Source organism: Rhinoderma darwinii, chromosome 8 (genome assembly GCF_050947455.1).
Source record: "Rhinoderma darwinii isolate aRhiDar2 chromosome 8, aRhiDar2.hap1, whole genome shotgun sequence".
NCBI lineage: Eukaryota > Metazoa > Chordata > Amphibia > Anura > Rhinodermatidae > Rhinoderma > Rhinoderma darwinii.
This window is the reverse complement of record NC_134694.1, coordinates 103,603,400-103,618,829: the sequence shown is the minus strand read 5'-3', so window position 1 is coordinate 103,618,829 and position 15,430 is coordinate 103,603,400. Positions and strand designations below refer to the sequence as shown.

Sequence of the window (15,430 nt, the reverse complement as noted above, 5' to 3'; positions counted from 1 at the left end):
GTGATCATGGTTATAAAATATTCGTTGTTACAAAGTATACAATAAATTCATGCACAGATACAGATCTTCACCTGATAAACAGCTTCAGTTCATAATTCATTACAAAAAAAACAACCACTTGGCATATTGACACATGGTGCCAGTAGAAGTTTATTCAGCACCCTGTTCAGTATAGTTAAAATAGAAATATGGTCACTCACTGACTCTTAAAGGGGATCTGTCACTAGTTTAGTAATGCCCTATCTCCAGGCTAATCTAACAGGCGCTGCCACGCTGATAATACTAGTCAAAATTGTGTCCCAAAACGTTTATTATTTTAAAAGTTATGAGTTTTTTTTCTAAATATGCAAATGAGCCTATACTTGCCAAATGGGCATCAACACCAGCGATTCCCCTGAGCTAGAGGGAAGGGGATCACTTAAAATAGCCATAACTCCCGCTGTGGACCACCTAGAACAATGGTTCTGCTGGCATATGAAAGATGAGATTCTAATCTTTCATATGCCACCAGAAACACAGCCCGAGATATGGCTATTTTAAGTGATCCCCCTTCCCTCCAGACTCAGTCTCTCAAAGTGTGTGAAGCAGCTTCATGCTGATAGGACAGTGTCAGAGGCTGTGAGGAGACTCCACCTCAGGAGAATTGCTGGTATTGACGCCCATTTAGCAAGTGTAGCCTCATTTGCATATTTAGAAACAAAACTAACAAAAATAAAAATAAAAACTTTTCAAATAATAAACTTTTTGGGACACAATTTTCACTAGTATTATAAGTTGACAGCGCCTATTAGATTAGCTAGGAGATAGGGCATTACTAAACTAGTGACTGATCCACTTTAAAGGGGTTCATCTATAGTCTGCCCATACACATTAATGTCAGGCATCCGCCAGCTGTCTAATGTGTGTGGTCCCCTGGCGGTAGATGTTGAGGGAAATCAGGATCAGGCTTGCAAAATTTCATTATGAATAAAGGTGGCCATACACTTTAGACAGCTATTCCTCCCAATTCCCCCCTTTACACACGCATGCTCAGGTCAGCTGAGCATATATGTGTTTTCAATAGGGAGAGGAATAAGCCGCTGCCAGACACCTCTATGGAAACAGGATCAGGCATGTTGTTTCAACATGCCCTATCCTTCTTTCTCCCGACATCGGGACACCCCCATACACATCAGATAGTCGGCCAAAACCTCAGAAATCAGTGAATTCGACTATCTGTCATCTTATGTGTTGCCGAAGGTGTGTGACTTGTCCCCCTCTCCCCATTGAAATAAATATGCACACTTAACCCGAGTCAAGCATGCAAGTTTATGGAAGATGGAAGAGACATGGGGAAGATGGTAGAGACATCTTATGGGTATGGTCACTTTCGACCGCATGGCAATATGCACAGTCAGGATGTATCTGACGGAAATCAGATATTTCACCTGCTGCTCTATGGGTGGCCACCCCGGTTCATCATTCAGGGGTATGAACATTGATGGAACCAATGGGGCCATACATTTGGACTACATTAAGGCCCAGGAAGTCATAGTTAAGACATAGGAAGTGGAAATCAGCTGCAGTTTATGGAGTCCATTTGGCTCAAGTTTCAATTACAAATAACATACTGGCTTGTTGTTTCTTTCCACTTTGCCTGACGAGGGCCGTGTAAACGAGCACTGATCAATGAGACAGCCCGTTGATCGGCGCTCGTTTGCTACTTTCACAAGGAGCTATGTATGGGGACAAACGATCGTTACTACCTATTACACGTTACTACCTATTACTACCTATTATACCTTTCTATCATTTCGGCAGAAAGTCTCCCTGCTGCCGACAATGATAATATTTTAGGCCCCATGCACACGGCCATGCCCGTAATCACGGCCCGCGATACGTAAAGGTGTCCGCAGTGCATGGGGCCTTAGGCTGTATAAACAATACAATCAGCCGTTCATAGGCTATAGGCTATTTGCCCTGTTTACACAGGGCAATGATCGCAAACGAGTGTTCTGTGAACACTTGTTTGTCCGATAATTGTCCCGCGGAAAAGGGCCTTTACTGCACATCTTACATTCTCCACAGGGGGCAGTATTAACATTACCTGCATTGCTAGCCACCAGATTTGTGTGTCACCTGCTATAGATTTTTCTTTTATGTACTGGGAAACAAAACAGATCTGCTGTGCCCCCGGGATTAGAATCAATTGTACCCAGCAGTCATCTTTGTGTCTTGCTAATTATATACAAGGATAGACTTTCCACATAAGAAAGTAAGAAGTCAATGTCAGACCCTGAGTTGGACATTGATTTACAGGGTAGCCACTACAGACAAATATTCACTCAGCTCATAAGACACCAATGAAACCTGCATAATTCGACATAATAGATGTTTCTTTCTGAATGTTCAATTTTCCTGCAGCGCCACCACAGGGGAATTGAAGTATTACACAGTTTCCATTGAAACTGTCCATGTCATACACAGACATAACAGGTCCTCCAGAGAGAGAGAGACACTCTTTTGTAGCTGCCTTCTATTTTAACTGATATATGAGGGCCCTGAATGGGACCTCCTCCCCTCTTTTAACTCATCATTTCCTATTGTGATATTTGAAGGGAATTTTCCAAACCAGTAAACCCCTTTATTATAAGCGTACGCCTGACAGTAAAAGCACAAATAAAAACTGTGCTGTTATCCATACCTCACAACATTTACATTTTTCGTGGCACATATGTGGTGAATGGCGAAACGGCGGCTAAAGGGGAGTTTTGGATGCCATTTTGTGGGGCATCCTCAGCCAAAACAGGGCAGGGCTTAACATGCCCTGTGCTTTTGGGACACAAATATTGGGAGGTATTCTGTTGTCTATATCATTAATCAGATTCCAGCTCTTATTTTTCTACGGCGGGCTAGAAAATGATAGCAGTATTGTGACTATTTGCTATGGGCAAGGCCTTCAGTTTTTCACTCGTTTTAATAAATATCCTCCGCTGTAATTGTCCAGGAAAACTAAAATATAGAAATAAATAACTGCTGCCACCTCCTGAATTTCATAAACTGTCTTATTTCTCTGTAATTGTGCATAATACTGACACATATCATTCTGGAATATCACGACATAATAATCTGCCATAGGCATTCTGACAGCAATACTTACTGCATACAGGTTAAAAAGTTACTTATAAAATACGTTATATTCCCTTTTTATTAGTTTCATTAAAAAAATAAAGGTGCTAATTGTTAATAATATTTTTGGCCAAAGCTTCTTCTATTATAATTGGATGTACAGGTGGCAGCGCAGCAGGAAGCCGCGCCATTACCACATCATTATAACCAGCAAACCACAAAGGTTTTACATCCTTTTTTATTATTATTTTAGGGGGTTACCTGCTTTGGACAATCTTAGAAAGGTCCTCTGATGATAAACTGATCAAAGGGTCTCCGGCTGCTGAGGCCTCCACCGATCGGCTGTAATCAATGGGGGAGCCTGGCAGCAGGTGTTTAATTCACCTGCAGTGCCACCACAGGAGAAATAAAGCATTGCACCGTTTTCACTGAAATCAATGGGTTTTCTCTGTAACGCACACACGTAGTGGTGGCTTTTTGTAGTTATTCCTTCCTCTGGTCAATAAAGTAACCTCCCCTCAATTAGTTAAGGGTTTCCTAATAGGGTATTTGAAATGGTTTTATTCTAATCCAAACCCCCCTTTAAAAAGCATTTCTAGGAAATGATATAATAACTGCAATTTTTTATGCTGGGTTTCTTCCCCATTGACTTCAGATAATAAAAACAGAACCGTTCACTATAATGCTACATCTGACCACTTAGGCAGTCAAAATGCAAAAAAATAAATAAAAAAATTGGTATGAGCCCCAATGTATTACACACCCTGCTCCATCCAGCGTACCCACTTTGAATGGGTGGTAGTTAGGGTAGGGGTACAGATTTGTTCTTCCAATTACTTCCTTCCAGAACACTATTTCTAAATTGGTGATAACAGAATATATATATTTAACTATTTGTTCTTACTTCAATCAAAGTACATAATAAATGTATGTCGGAGAAAAATGACCTGTTAAGAATATTGGGGTAGTGTAAAACATTGGTGGAACATGTAAAATAATGCAGATATGTTAAATTCAGATTACTCCAACAGGAGCCATAATCCACATATTCTCCCTATACTCTAATGTAAACCATAATAACTTGTCACTCAGTGGTCACACAATCTCCTTGCATGGAAGAGTTCAGAAGGATGGTATATGAGTTATTTTTACTGTGATGTACAAGGCTGAAATGTTCCCTCGGTGCCAGTTAGTACATAGCTCAGGTTACCGATTGATCGAGGAATAGCTGGGTTGGGTCCCTGTAGTGAGTGGTCTTTTAGGTTCTTTGTCATTCAGAGTGGAGTTTGGAGTCTCCAGAATGGGCTCCTGGTCTTCTTGATCATGAAGGTGAGGGAGGTAGAAGAGATCAGTTAGTCCATGGAGATCAGCGGCTTTGTGGAATGTCTGGAGGACCAGTAGCATGGCCATAAGACCAAGTAAGAGGTAGACTAAAGAAGACAAGAAGACATTAGATAAGTCACATGTTTTAGGGTGAATATACAAACAAGGACTGGTTTTGACTCATGACAGATGGTAAATGATGGAGCTTGAACCAAAAGACATGAAAGGGAAGGGCAAATGACCATTCACGGAGGACCAAAAAAAGGGCAAACTGTAGGAAAACTAATGTTAAAAAGTTATAGATGTGCAGAACAAGTCAATGGAAGACAATATGAAGGCTTACAGATGTATATTACACAATCTTCTGGTCATTTATCAGTCTTAAAGAGGTTGTCCGGAGTTTTTTTTATTGATGGCCTATCCTAAGGATATAAGACTCCCACCACCCCCGCAGACCAGCTAACTGAAGGGGCTGCAGCGTTTGTTGCTGCAGCGCTCAAACTGCACTTCCACACACCCACTGCAAACACAAAAGGCCACATCACGTATTTGTTGTGTAATTTCGACTGCGGATTCTGAACTGAAATTCTGCAATGAAGTACGGTACAATGTAAGTAAATTGGGTTTTAACAACCCCATTCACTTACAGCGTAAAAAATCCACAGCGGATTCTAGACATGCTGGGGATTTTCAGATCTGTTTGTGAATTTGCTACAGATTTTCATTGTGAAATTCATTCACTACAGTACAATGAGTGAAATCCATGGCTATATCCACACCAAAATCTGCATGTAACACATAAAGATTTCGTTGTGGATTTTGCTGTGGATTTGTAGGCTGGTTCAACTGTGTAATATTATGTGTGAACCCATCCTAAACATGCCTATTCCTAGGGTTTTTCGCTTTGGACAATCCTTACTTACGAAAGCTGACGGAACCAATTAAAGTCAATGGGTTCCGTCGTTCCCTTTTCTGCTCCTCTGATGGAGCAGAACAACGGAACACACCAACGCAGGTGTGAACCCAGACTAATAGAGTATATGAAAATGTTTCTTCTTAGACTTCGTTCCGACGTTCCATCTGAGCTTTCCGTCGGAACGGAGCGCTGACTGACACAAATGGAAACCACAGGTTTCTGTTTTCATCACCATTGATTTCAATGCTGACGGATCCGGTACTAATGGTTTCAGTTTGTCTCCGTTGTGTCAGTCAGGGCTCCGTTCCGACGGAAGGCTCCGAAGGAACATTGGAACAGAGCCCTGACGCAGATGTGAACGAAGCCTTAACTGGACAATCCCTTTAAAGAAATGTCTTTCAGATGGAAGATCATTCGGGATTTGGAATATCAAACCACCAGCTAGTGTGTAAAGTAAAATGGGATAACGCATTCCTTTTGTATGTTAAAGAGGCTCTGTCACCAGATTTTGCAACCCCTATCTGCTATTGCAGCAGATAGGCGCTGCAATGTAGATTACAGTAACGTTTTTATTTTAAAAAAACGAGCATTTTTGGCCAAGTTATGACCATTTTTGTAGTTATGCAAATGAGGCTTGCAAAAGTCCAAGTGGGTGTGTTTAAAAGTACAAGTCCAAGTGGGTGTGTATTATGTGCGTACATCGGGGCGTTTTTAATACTTTCACTAGCTGGGCGCTCTGATGAGAAGTAACATCCTCTTCTCTTCAGAACGCCCAGCTTGTGACAGTGCAGATCTGTGACGTCACTCACAGGTCCTGCATCGTGACGGCCACATCGGCACCAGAGGCTACAGTTGATTCTGCAGCAGCATCAGCGTTTGCAGGTAAGTAGCTACATCGATTTACCTGCAAAGGCTGATGCTGCTGCAGAATCAACTGTAGCCTCTGCTGCCGATGTGGCCGTCACGATGCAGGACCTGTGAGTGACGTCACAGATCTGCACTGTCACAAGCTGGGCGTTCTGAAGAGAAGAGGATGTTACTTCTCATCAGAGCGCCCAGCTAGTGAAAGTATTAAAAACGCCCCGATGTACGCACATAATACACACCCACTTGGACTTGTACTTTTAAACACACCCACTTGGACTTTTGCAAGCCTCATTTGCATAATTACAAAAATGGTCATAACTTGGCCAAAAATGCTCGTTTTTTAAAAATAAAAACGTTACTGTAATCTACATTGCAGCGCCTATCTGCTGCAATAGCAGATAGGGGTTGCAAAATCTGGTGACAGAGCCTCTTTAAGAGCTTCTTTCATATGACAATACAGAGTTTCTACTATTTACAGATGGGCTAGATATACAGAATACTATAATTACTGAGTAACAATGGAAACCAGGATCAGGCCCAGGATCAGGCTTTGCTTTGTCTTTCGTCTGAACTACTCAGATTAGGTCAAAATAAGATGGGTAAGAACAAAGGTAATAAAAGACAGAAAATACTTATCCATTGAAAGCCTAGATCAATAATGAGAAATAAAGAACCAAGACCCTATACCTTATCTAAATGACAATATAAACTTTCTTGGTCAACAAAGCTTCAATACATCATCGACAGCAAAGTAACAAACCAAGTTGCTTGCTTTGACACCATACTTTTAACTTGGTCGATATGTACACGCTTGAAACCATTTTTTTTTTTATTGCTCCAATGCATCTCAGATAAAAAAATGAAGAAACGTTATAAACAATTTTGATGAAAAATATCCTACCGTATTGTGTCTACAGCTCCTATGCAGATTTATGTGTCTCAATGGTTACAAACAAATCCTATGTGTAGTCTACACCTGCAGTCATGTGTTGGGCTGCCCATATATATTAGATTAATATTAGCGGATCCTAACAAGATTGTCAGAATCCAACACTCTATGTGTGTGTGGGCCCGCTGACTGTCTCCCTACCAGAGATATCGGGGAAACAAGGATAAACCATGTTGGATTTCAACACTCCTCATGCATTGTTGAACCAGAAGATAAGCCTTGTATCCCTCTACATTTAGCAGAGCTGTGTCAATGTTTACAGGAAGGTCCGGGGAGATAAAAGTTTAGCCGAGAGCTATCTTATCTGTATGGCTCCTCTTAATCCACACTCTGGTCCCTCTTTTTTCTCATCTACAGACAGGTAGAACAATTGGCAGATAGAAGGGAGTAAAGTCCCTTTTAGGCTATATTCACATCTGCGTCAGGGCTCCGTAGTCGACTACGGTATTCATCCTGTCAAAACGATGGAACCCTTGCACGATGGAGACAAACTGAAACCATTGGCACCGGATCCGTCACCATTAAAATCAATGGTGATGGAAACGGAAACCTTTGGTTTCAGTTTGTGTCAGTCAGGGCTCCGTTCCGACGGAAAGCTCAGAAGGAACGTCGGAACGGAGCCCTGACGCACGAAGCCTTACACTGGCCGCAAACGAGCGTTCACAGAACGCTCTTTCCTAACAATTGACCTGTGTAATCAGGGCAACGATCAGCCAATGAACGAGCAAACATTTGTTCATCTGCTGATTGCATCATTTTAACCCCTTAATGAACGGGCCTGAAAAGACCTTAAAGAGGCTCTGTCACCAGATTTTGCAACCCCTATCTCCTATTGCAGCAGATAGGCGCTGCAATGTAGATTACAGTAACGTTTTGTTTTTTTAAAAATTAGCATTTTTGGCCAAGTTATGAGCATTTTTATATTTATGCAAATGAGGCTTTCTAAAGTACAACTGGGCGTGTTTAAAGTTATGTACAACTGGGCGTGTATTGTGTATGTACATCTGGGCGTTTTTACTTCTTTTACTAGCTGGGCGTTGTGACTAGGAGTGTATGATGCTGACGAATCAGCATCATCCTCTTCTCTTCACAACACCCAGCTTCTGGCAGTGCAGACACACAGCGTGTTCTCGAGAGATCACGCTGTGACGTCACTCACTTCCTGCCCCAGGTCCTGCATCGTGTCGGACGAGCGAGGACACATCGGCACCAGAGGCTACAGTTGATTCTGCAGCAGCATCAGCGTTTGCAGGTAAGCGACTTACCTGCAAACGCCGATGCTGCTGCAGAATCAACTGTAGCCTCTGGTGCCGATGTGTCCTCGCTCGTCCGACACGATGCAGGACCTGGGGCAGGAAGTGACGTCACAGCGTGATCTCTCGAGAACACGCTGTGTGTCTGTGCACTGCCAGAAGCTGGGTGTTAACGAAGAGAAGAGGATGATGCTGATTCGTCAGCATCATACGCTTCTATTCACAACGCCCAGCTAGTAAAAGAAGTAAAAACGCCCAGATGTACACACATAATACACGCCCACTTGTACATAACTTTAAACACGCCCAGTTGTACCTTAGAAAGCCTCATTTGCATAAATATAAAAATGGTCATAACTTGGCCAAAAATGCTCGTTTTAAAAAAAATAAAAACGTTACTGTAATCTACATTGCAGCGCCGATCTGCTGCAATAGGAGATAGGGGTTGCAAAATCTGGTGACAGAGCCTCTTTAATGACCAGCTAAATTTTTCTGTTTTTGACTCTCTGCCTTTCAACAGCCATAACTTTTTTTATTTTTTCATTGATGTGGCTGTATGAGGCCCTGTTTTATGCGAGAGAAATAGTATTTTTTTTCCCCACAATTTGGACCGCGGTAATCAAAGGGTTAAACAGCTGGGGTTCGAATGTTTTCCGACCCCAGCTGTGTTCAGGAGGCTGCTCTGAGATCAGGAGTCGTTAGTTACAGCTCCTACTTAGAGGATGAGCGCTCACACGAGCGTTCATCAGCCTCATCTACAGCGACGCAAAAATATGTCGTTGTAGGCTGGGAACCTGAACTGCCTGCCGTCAAAAGATGGTGAGCGGTCATTAACCCCTTCCCGCACCTTGGCGTAACTGTACGTCCAGGTGAGCAGTAACTTCGCGCACCTGGGCGTACAGTTACGCCCGCACTTTTACAGTTAACCGCCGCGCGGCGCTACACCGCAGCGGCGGTTAACTGTGCAGGGTGTCAGCCCTGCTCTCCCTGTTGCCGATCAGCGGCCTGTCGCCGCTGAAATCGGCAATTAACCCCTTCGATGCGGTGGTCGATTGCGATCACCACATCGAAGAGGTTTACAGCGGATCGGCAGCCCCCCACATGTATTTGCGGGGGCTGGCGATCCTTATCATGGCAACCAGAGGCCAGACAATGACCTCCGGGTTGCCATGTACGGAAGCCTCGGATCAGCCTCCGGCCGGTCCTCCGATGCTTCCTGTCAGTGTGACTGTCACGTCACAATGACAGTTGGAATGCATTACACTACGTGTGTAGTGTAATGTATTCCAGCAGCGATCAGAGCTGCAAGTCTAAGTGTCCCCTAGTGGGACAAGTAAAAAAAGTAAAAAAAAGATAATAAAAATGTTTTTAAAAAGTGTAAAAATAAAAGTTAGAAGTGACATAAACAAAGAATGCTTTTTTTCCTATAATAACTCTTTTATTATAGGAAAAAAATTAACATGTTAAAAAAAGTACACATATTTGGTATCGCCACGTTCGTAACGACCCCAACTATAAAACTGTAATATTATTTTTCCCGCACGGTGAACACCGCGAAAAAAATAAATGAAAAACAGTGCCCGAATCACAATATTTTGGTTACCAACCCTCCCAAAATATACAATAAAAAGTGATCAAAAAGTCGCATGTACGCCAAAATGGTACCAATACAAACTACATCCCGTCCCGCAAAAAACAAGCCCTTACACCGCTTTTTTGACTGAAAAATAAAAACGTTATGGCTCTCAGAATATGGTGACACAAAAAAGAATTTATTTTATAAATAAGTGATTTTATTGCACAAACGCTGCAAAACATAAAAAAATTATATACATCTGGTATCGCCGTAATCGTATCGACCCGCAGAATAAAGTATAATGGTCATTTATAGCCCAGGGTGAAGGCCATAAAAAAACTAATAAAAAACATTGTCAGAATTTATGGTTTTTGGTCACCTTGCTTGCCAAAAAATGGAATAAAACGTGATCAAAAAAATTTCTAGTACCTAAAATGGTACCAATGAAATCTACAGATTGTCCTGCAACGAATAAACCCTCACACAGCTCCGGTGGAGAAAAAATAAAAAAATTCTGGCTCCCAGAATATGGCGATGCAAAATGTGCAGTGTCCAAAAGCGGATAAGATCGGGCGCCATTTATCAGTGCGACACCGGCCACATATCTGCGGATTATTATTTATTTACTGCATTATTATACCCTCTTATTATGCCCTGATGTACCCCGCACAGATAACAAGTACCCTGATGTACCCTGCACAGATAACATATGCCCCCACATTATAAACTGAAACACCAGTAAAACCCCAAACAGAACAACTACCAAGCTACATCTGCGCCCCAAAAGCCAAATGACGCTCCCTCCCTTCTGAGCCCTGCAGCGTGCCCAAACACCAGTTTACGTCCACAGATATGGCATCGCCATACCCGGGAGAACCCGGTTAATATTTTATGAGGTATTTGTCTTCAGTGGCACAAACTGGGCATAACATATAGTGCACTAAAATGGCATATGAGTGGAAAATTGTAATTTTCACTCCGCACCATGCACTGCGCATTAACCCCTTCGCGCACCACAACATAGCATGTCTTAGTGTGGGGGGTGATGTATGGAGCGTCTCACGTGAAAAATAAAGAATTTAAAACGGCAAAATCGCTGTTTTTTTGGTCACCTTCGCTGTACCTAAAAATGTAATAAAAAGTGCTCAAAAAGTTGTATGTACCAAAAAATGGTACCAATAAAAATGACCACTCGTCCCTCAATAAATAAGCCCTCATACCGCTCTATTGACTGAAAAATAAAAAAGTTGTGGCTCTTGGAACGCGGGGAGGAAAAAACTAAAAAGGAAAAGAAAAAAAATGGATCAGTCCAGAAAGGGTTAATTACTTTCTAATGAAAAACCATTTGTGACCACACGTGGGGTATAGCCGTACTCGGGAGAAATTGCTTTACAAATGTTGGGGTGCTTTTACCCCCTTTATCCTTTGTGAAATTGAAAAAAATGCAACATTTTAGTGGAAGAAATGTTGATATTCATTTTCATGGCCTAATTCTAATAAATCCTGCAATGGACTTGTGGGGTCTAAATGCCCACTATATCCCTAGATAGATTCTTTAAGTGGTGTAATTTCCACTTTTGGGGGGTTTCCACTGTTTTGGCCTCTAAGGGGCTTTGCAAATGCGACATGGCACCCAAAAACCATTTCAGCAAAATTTGAGCTCCAAAAGCAAAATAGCGCTCCTTCCCTTCTAAGCCTTGCTGTGGGTCCAAACAGCAGTTTATTACCACAAATGGTATATTTCCGTAATCGGGAGAAATTGTTTTACAAATGTTGGGGTGCTTTTTATCCTTTATTCCTTGTAAAAATTAAAAATGGCTACCTTTTTTCAGAAAAATAGTTGATTTTTACCTTTACAGAATAATTCCAATGAATTCAGCAAAATAACCGTGGTGTCAAAATGCTAACTTTACCCCTAGAAAAATTCCTTGATGAGTGTAGTTTCCAAAATGGGGTCACTTTCCATGGGTTTCCACTATTTTGTTCCCTCCAGGGCAATTCAAATGCGACACGGCACTGAAAACTGTTCCAGCAAAATCAGAATTTCAAATTCCAAATGGCACTCCTTCCCTTCTGAGTCTTGCTGTGGGTCCAAACAGCAGTTTATTACCACATATGGGGTATTGCTATAATCAGGAGAAATTGCTTTACATATGTTGGGGTGTTTTTTCTCTTTTATTCCTTGAAAAAATTACAAATTTCTACGTTTTTTCAGAAAAAAAGTAGATTTTCATCTTCACAAACTAATTCAAATAAATTTAGCAAAAAAACTGTGGGTTCAAAATGCTAATTATACCCCTAGATAAATTCCCTGAGGGGTGTAGTTTCCAAAATGAGGTCACTTTTGGGCGTCTTTATTGTTTTGGCCCCACAAGACCTCTTCAAACCTGACATGGTACCTAAAATATATGCTAAAAAAAAGGAGGCCCCAAAATCCACTAGGTGCTCCTTTGCTTCTGAGGCCTGTGTTTCTGTCCATGACCGCACTAGGGCCACATGTGGGGTATTTCTAAAAACTGCAGAATCTGGGCAATAAATAATAAGTTACATTTCTCGGGTAAAACCTTCTGTGGTATAGAAAAAAATGTATTACAAATGAATTTTGTAAAAAAAAAATGAAATTTGTAACTTTCACCTCTACTTTGCTTTAATTCCTGTGAAACACCTAAAGGGTTAATACACTTTCTGAATGCTGTTTTGAATACTTTGAGGGGTGCAGTTTTCAAAATGGGGTGATTTATGGGGACTTTCTAATATATAAGGCCCTCAAAGCCACTTCAGAACTGAATTGGTCCTTGCAAAAATCGCCTTTTGAAATTTTCTTGAAAATATGAGAAATTGCTGCTAAAGTTCTAAGCCTTGTAACGTCCTAGAAAAATAAAAGAATGTTCAAAAAACGATGCCAACATAAAGTAGACATATGGGGGATGTTAACTAGTAGCTATTTTGTGTGGTATTACTATCTGTTTTACAAGCAGATACATTTAAATTGAGAAAAATGCTAATTTTTGCACATTTTCTCCAAATCTTGGTGTTTTTCACGAATAAATATTGAATTTATCAACCAAATTTTTTCACTAACATAAAGTATAATATGTCACGAGAAAACAATCTCAGAATCGCTTGGATAGGTAAAAGCATTCCGGAGCTATTACCACATAAAGTGACACATGTCAGATTTGAAAAATCGGCTTCGTCCTGAAGGCCAAAACAGGCTCAGTCCTGAAGGGGTTAAGGAGTTGGGCAAAATATTATTGTTGTCGGCAACACATCTCCCTGTGTGAACATGATATATATGTATGGGTACGGAGCAAGTGACCGCCAATCAACGAGCTGTCTCGCTGATCGTCACGCTCGTTTACCCGGCCCTCGTCGGTTCTTTTTACACGATCCCTTTACACGGGCCAATATGGGCCATGATAATGGGAGCCAATCAAGACAGCTCGTTGATCGGCGCTTGTTCGTTCCTTCCACAAGGAGCAATAATTGATTACTACTATCGTTATCGCTTGTCCCCATGCATTACCATCATGTCAGCAGCACATCTAGCTCTTTACACAGGGAGATGTGCTACCGACAACGATAATATTTATTACTGCATAAAAGATGCGATCAGCGATGAACGAGCGTTTACCCGTTCATCGGCTGATCGTTGCCCTGTTTACACAGGGCAATGATCGGGAATGAGCATTCATATGAAAGCTCGTTTGCCCGATCATTGGCCCTTATAAAAGGACCATAACACATAACTGTATAATCAGACTACAGACATTCAGACCATGACATAGGTCTGCATAGAAGCTGTAGACACAAAACGGTAGAAGATTTTTTTAGCAAAAACTTTTTGCAAAGTTGCTTAATTTTTTTGTTTTCGATGATTTGGAGCAGCAAAAGTGTACATAGCTTTTAAGTTACCTAGACACATTACAGTTTTGTCAGAAGATCCCGTAGTTTTGGTGGGATTTACCTGCAATCTAATGTGTATAGGTGCTATCAGACTGATATTTTCATCTGATCATCTTTAGTTCTCTTTGGGGATAGGTAGCACTAGATTTGTATTTCAGAACCGTAATATTGCCATGTGAATGAGTCCTTATGCCGGAAGTTGTGTGTACATCATGTGGCTCATTCGCCTAAATCAGGTCAATGAATATATTTTTTGGATCCTGCTGAAACGGGACCTCCAGTGAACTGGTTGATCAGATAACAAGGCAGAATAACGCATTGTATTGAGAGTATGTAAAAAACATAAAATTGGTTGTAATCTTATTTTTTACATCCCGCGACCGTAGTACTTACAGGCCACAGACACTTTGTACAGCTGACGGAGCCATTGGTTGTTCTGCTCGCCGGGAACGTAGTCTCCGAGTCCAATTGTGCAAAGCGAGATAAAACAAAAGTAAAATGCATCCAGGAAAGTCCAAGAACTCTCTATAGAACTAAATATTGCAGATGGTACCACAAGGAACAGAATCAGCACTGCCAAAGCCAAGATCACAATATGAACCATTGCGACTTTCTTGCGGTCAAAGCCTCTGTGAAGTTGGAAGTAGCGGATTGGCTGGTAGGTAAAAGTGGACATAAGGCGTTGGACAGCGGCACTGAGGACCAGCATTGTGAATGGGACACCAACCAGAGCATAGAAGATGCAGAATGCCTTCCCGGAGTCTGTGAGAGGAGTGGTATATCCATAACCTAAAAAGAAAATGCAAGAAACTTATTAGTCATTAGTATATACAGCACGTACTTCATCGGCCGTGCATACAGAGAAGGCAACCTTCTGCGATATATTGTCTAGGAATATTCTATCTATTTCATCAGACTATCGCCCAAAAGTGTAGGAGCCAAGCAAGCCGATTAACGGGGTGATTAGTCGAAGGATGGGATTACTTACAACAACTTTCGGCCTGCAGTTATTGTACTTGCAACATAAGGGTTGTCATAAGGTCCTTAATACAAATATAGAGGAATAGTCACTGTGACTTATATAGCATTAGTTACTTTACACACAGTTTTTTTTTTTGGGCTTGTCAGCAGGTACTTGGCTCATCATATGATCAGTTTCCTCATAGAGAGTTTCAGAGTACAAACTTTTACTATTAAGTAAGACTATAGATTTTTTTTCGTAAAGCGGTAACAGTTTACTATGTGCAGAAGTAAAATATTACTCATATCACAGATAGATAGATATATGATAGATAGATAGATAGATAGATAGATAGATAGATAGATAGATAGATAGATAGATAGATAGATAGATAGATAGATAGATAGATAGATAGATAGATAGATAGATAGACAGGTAGATAGACAGATAGATAGATAGATAGATAGATAGATAGATAGATAGATAGATAGATAGATAGATAGATAGATAGACAGACAGACAGACAGACAGACAGACAGACAGACAGACAGACAGACAGACAGACAGACAG

The 15,430-nt window shown here is 41.2% G+C and overlaps 1 protein-coding gene across 1 annotated transcript in view; it reads right to left on the bottom strand.

Annotated features, from left to right (window-relative positions):
• Window positions 1-3,106: 3,106 nt before the first annotated feature.
• KCNK6 (potassium two pore domain channel subfamily K member 6) overlaps window positions 3,107-15,430 on the bottom strand; it is a 29,428-nt gene continuing 17,104 nt past the window's right edge. The window contains exons 3-4 of the mRNA XM_075836060.1: window positions 14,292-14,687; window positions 3,107-4,538 (exon numbers count right to left, since the gene is read on the bottom strand). Of these exons, the coding sequence (XP_075692175.1) occupies window positions 4,315-4,538; window positions 14,292-14,687 (620 nt within the window). The 3' untranslated portion in view covers window positions 3,107-4,314. The remainder of the gene's footprint in view (window positions 4,539-14,291; window positions 14,688-15,430) is intronic.